Source organism: Berghia stephanieae, chromosome 1 (assembly GCF_034508935.2).
Source record: "Berghia stephanieae isolate SIO BIC M18660-M18661 chromosome 1, UCSD_Bste_1.3, whole genome shotgun sequence".
Classification (NCBI taxonomy): Eukaryota; Metazoa; Mollusca; class Gastropoda; order Nudibranchia; family Aeolidiidae; genus Berghia; species Berghia stephanieae.
This window is the reverse complement of record NC_088360.1, coordinates 26983506-26988648: the sequence shown is the minus strand read 5'-3', so window position 1 is coordinate 26988648 and position 5143 is coordinate 26983506. Positions and strand designations below refer to the sequence as shown.

General features: G+C 37.2%; 1 protein-coding gene across 1 annotated transcript in view; it reads right to left on the bottom strand.

Annotated features, from left to right (window-relative positions):
• LOC144971109 (uncharacterized) overlaps positions 1-4208 on the bottom strand; it is a 50480-nt gene extending 46272 nt beyond the window's left edge. The window contains exon 1 of the mRNA XM_078911512.1: positions 3826-4208. Within this exon, the coding sequence (XP_078767638.1) occupies positions 3826-3831 (6 nt within the window). The 5' untranslated portion in view covers positions 3832-4208. The remainder of the gene's footprint in view (positions 1-3825) is intronic.
• Between the last annotated feature and the right edge of the window lie 935 nt (positions 4209-5143).

Sequence of the window (5143 nt, the reverse complement as noted above, 5' to 3'; positions counted from 1 at the left end):
CGCATGTCATTATGCTTTGACAGAATCAATATTCTAATCATCTTGAAAAGATTGAGTCTTATCGTAGTCATCATTAACACATGACAGCCTGACAATAGATAGTATGCGCTTGGCGAAGAAGCTCATAACATTGCCATCCGGAAATATAACGGACCAACACACAAAACTGTGCGTATCCATGACCGTTTATAGTCTGGTTAATACAGTTCCGTTAGCATTACTCATAAACGCGGATGGCAAAAAACAATAACAAAGGCCTGAGTGACGTCATCTTCGAACTATCTATAGAACCCCCTAGAAGTTACAGTTTGACGTCATTTTTTTAGGCTTGTTCAGCGTCTAGTGAGGGGTTCTTTGTAGTGCTCAGGAAACAAGTGCTCCCAATGGTTGAACTATTGAATACAACTCACGATTTGTTTTCTTTTGTGGCCAAAGACTTGTCTTTTGACGTCATTTTTTGGTCAGTGTCAGGCAAATGATAGCATGCACTTGGCTAAGAAGCTCACAGCATTGCCATCCGAAGTATATAGGACCAACACACAAAACAATGTTTAACCTTAAACATTTATCGTCTGGTTAATACATTTAGTGCGAATTACTTATAAACATGGATGGCAAAAGACAATAACAAAGATCTAAGTGACGTCAACTTCGAACTATCTATAAGTCAACAAAGATGGCGACGGTCTCGTTCATGTTATTATTTTTTTTTTCACTTGTCAGTCAGAAAGGCGGTTATCTTTATCGGTGTGACTGTGAAGTACTGCGCAAACCTCCTAGTGGAGTATAACCGTAGCCATCGTTATGTTATAGCCTGATACTGAAATCCAAAAGGACTTATTTGGTTTTTGCACCGTCTAATGAGTTGTCGTTAGTAGAGCTCATGGAAACAAGTTATTTCATTGGTTGAACTATTGAATACAACGCACGATTTGTTCTTTTGTGGCAAAAGACTGGCATTTTGACGTCATTTTTTGGTCAGTTTCAGGCTCTAACTTGACGAAGGCCACGTTATAACACGCAGGGATTATTTATAATTTCTATTCGATCTAACATTATTTATTTACACCCGAGTATGGTGAGAGAATGTGAGTAAAAATGACTCAAACTTTGCGTCACCCACATCGGAACTCGACCAGAAATCATCAGTTCCAGAGGCAAGTGTCATCCCACAGGGCCAAATAAATAACAACGTGAATGAATGTCAGCTTCAATTTAATACACGAAAACAGATAAACTGGACGTTTCGGGTTTTCCCTTTATCAACAAATCAGGATGAATGAAACACTACAGACCAATGAGATAATGTGGTAGTGGCGTTGTTATGATGAATAAACAAAAACATTGTTTTAAAACATTAAAATATTATTGCGCTAATTATAAAAATGACTAAAGTTTGATTACAGACCGTAGCCTTCGGATACTCATAGCCTGACAATTGACAATGACCGAAAAACAGTCTATAGATAGTATGCACTTGGCTTAGAAGCTCATAACATTGCCATCCGGAAGTATAACGGACCAACACACAAAACTGTGTGTCTCCATGAACGTTTATAGTCGGGTTAATACAGTTCAGCGAGCATAACTCATAAACGCGGATGGTAAAAAACAATAACAAAGACCTGAGTGACGTCATCTTCGAACTATCTATAGATAGTTCGAAGATGACGTCACTCAGGCTTTTATTATTGTTTTTGCCATCCGCGTTTGTGAGTTGTTCTCACTAAACTGTATTAACTAGACTATAAAAGTTCATGGCTACACAGAGTTTGTGTGTTGGTCCGTTATACTTCCGGATGGCAATGTTGTGAACTCCTTGGCCAAGCGCATTCTATCTATACTATCTATAGATCGTATGCAGATGACGTCACTCAGGCCTTTGTATTGTTTTTGCCATCCGCGTTGTGAGTTGTTCTCACTAAACTGTATTAACTAGACTATAAAAGTTCATGGCTACACAGAGTTTGTGTGTTGGTCCGTTATACTTCCGGATGGCAATGTTGTGAACTCCTTGGCCAAGTGCATTCTATCTATAATACAGTAAAGTGAGAACAACTCACAAACGCGGATGGCAAAAACAATAACAAAGGCCTGAGTGACGTCATCTGCATACTATCTATAGGTCAAAATACAAGGCAACGACCACCAAATAGTAAACAAACCGTGAGTTGTATTCAATAGTTCAACCAATGGAATAATAATTTGTTTCCTTGAGCACTACTAACGACGACTCACTGGGGGCTGCAATAACCCAAAAATGGCATTACAATTTAAGTCCAAGCGTCAGCGGAGACTAAAATGATGGAGACATGAAACTTGAGGGTTCCTTCCGTATGTGGGTGTTCAATGTCAGGTCGGTAAATATGGCATTTTATGTGTATTGATGGTATGTGTTTAAATAAAATACACACGATTCCTTCACGCTTTATCAATTGGACAAATACACAAAAAGTTTAGAGTGAGAGAATGTAGTGAGAAGAAATCACATCAGAATATAATATAGTTATTATGCGCTTGGCTAAGAAGCTCACAACATTGCCATCGGGAAAGATAACGGACCAACACACAACACTGTGTGTATTCTTGAACATTTATAGTCTGGTTAATGCAGTTTAGTGAAAATTACTCATAAACGGGGATGGCAAAAAACAATACAAAGGACCCCATTGACGCCATCTTCATTCTATTTATAGAAAGATGCGAAAACCCGTGCCAATTTTCAATGGGAGCGATCTATATTCATGTTTTTGTCCAACCAAGTCATCAATCACATGATTTGTTAATGTCCAACGATTGGATATTTCTTCAGAAACGTAAACACGCTGCTTTCTTTATGAAAGTTGTACACATACCAATGTGTCAAGCTGAACAAATGACCAATCGTGATGTTAGATATTTCAAAAACTGTGAATACTTTTCACTATCTGGGTCACTTTGAGCACATATTCCAATGTGACCGATGACCTCGAGCACATGGAAATACAATATAGATCATGCCCGTTGTATTACATCATAGATGATATTTATCGATTTGACTGGACCTGACATTGATACCCACCGTCTGCTATTTTAAAACCGTATTGCAATATAGATAGAATGCGCTTGGCCAAGGAGTTCACAACATTGCCATCCGGAAGTATAACGGACCTACACACAAACTCTGTGTAACCATGAACTTTTATAGTCTGGTTAATACAGTTTAGTGAGAACAACTCACAAACGCGGATGGCAAAAACAATAACAAAGGCCTGAGTGACGTCATCTGCATACTATCTATATATTGCCGTCTCAGGCTATGAATTAAGGAAGGCTACGGGCAGTCACATCCCGGAACCCTTTACATTTAACTTTCTCCTTACCAGCCATTTTCAAGATTTTCCCCAAAACTCCACAACCAACTTAGTAAATAGTAAATAGTAAATAATGAATTGATATAGCGCCTAAATATCCACGCTAATCGTGCTCTGCGGCGCTTTACATAAAATTTACACAAAAATATATTTTTTATCACTCAAACACAATAGCAGTAGAATTCTTGCGATAAACAATTTCTTTTGCCAAACATGATCTGCAACACACTGTTCGTTTTCTTTCAAATCTATGATGTACAAGAGATATTGGTATAAGAAAAATGTTGGTTGTGTCGTAACGAATGTGACGATTTCCATATGGGTGGAAAGTAGAAATTTAATCTAAACCGCCTCCTATTTATAATATTTAATAACATTGATATATATATATATATATATATATATATATATATATATATATATATATATATATATATATATATATATATATATAATCGTATTGAATACTTACAGTCATGTTTGCTGTAGGTGTGTAGATGAACACACTATAAAATTGTCACCACTCCACGATTAAAAATAAATTAGTACATATATCCACAGTGAATATTTGAATGGAATGCGCGTGTCAAGGCAAGACCATTTCAATTTATAAACGATTTAACAACCTAATAGTAACAATCTCACAACAACACACAATATTGGATGAATTCTACACACCGGCTTCTTTCAATACCTAAATTCTAATACCGGCTTCTTTCAATACCTGAATGTTTAACCTAACTGAAAAGATACACAGTGAATAGTAACACATCAACGCGAAGGAATTTGAGAATGATTTTCAATCAACAATGCTTTCTTTCATTGATGCGTTGAAATAAATCACAGCTTGTTGCTATTATTAAAATCTGTATTGAGAAAAGAATGGGTTTTTTCCCCATCAGCAGATCTGATTAATGGAGCGGAACGCCACCGGCCCAGAAAAAAAACGAAAAAAAAAAAAAACAAACGGTGCAAATGTTACTGTCGACTGTCGACCTCTGTGACAAAACTCATTTTTAAAAATATTTTAGCCAGAAAACATATATTTCAAATAAATTTCGATTAGAATAACCCAATTTGCCAAAAAGTCCCAAACCAAAGACTTCAAAGAAATGAATAAGTTTGATACTTTGTGACAGGCTGATAGCCATTTCAATTTAATTGAAATTAAAATAAAAGATTTTCTGGCCAAAGTTGAGGAAAATAATAATTAAAAAAATAAAAAGCATTGCCAAATTACAGCAAACGATTCTACGATCTCGGAACTTTAACACATGAATGAATAAATAATAATTAGGTTGAGGTTACGGGTAGGGGTGGTAGGAGTGAATCGGGGGGGGGGGGGGGGGGGGGGGGGGGGGGGGGGGGGGGGGGGGGGGGGAGTTAGTAGGTTTGGGCTAATAACACAAAATTGATGGATCAGCGTTTAGGAGGGAATAACTGCAATTTGTGTACATAGCGTAATAGTTTTGTCCTGACTTGCTAACAACAAGCTTGTCACATGCCACAGATTATGATGTGATAAGCTGTTTAAACAAAAGCGTTGGTTGATTATGACAGACAGACAGACACACAACGTTGGGAAAGTAGTGTCAAGTACGTCCCTTTAATAAATAAACAAACCAATATTATTCTATCGAGGTCGACAAAATTTTTTTGGGATGTTTTTTTTTCTTGTATTTTTTTCTTTCTTGCTTTGTCTGGCACCTTTCACACACACACACACACACACACACACACAAACACACACACACACACACACACACACACACACACACACACACACACAC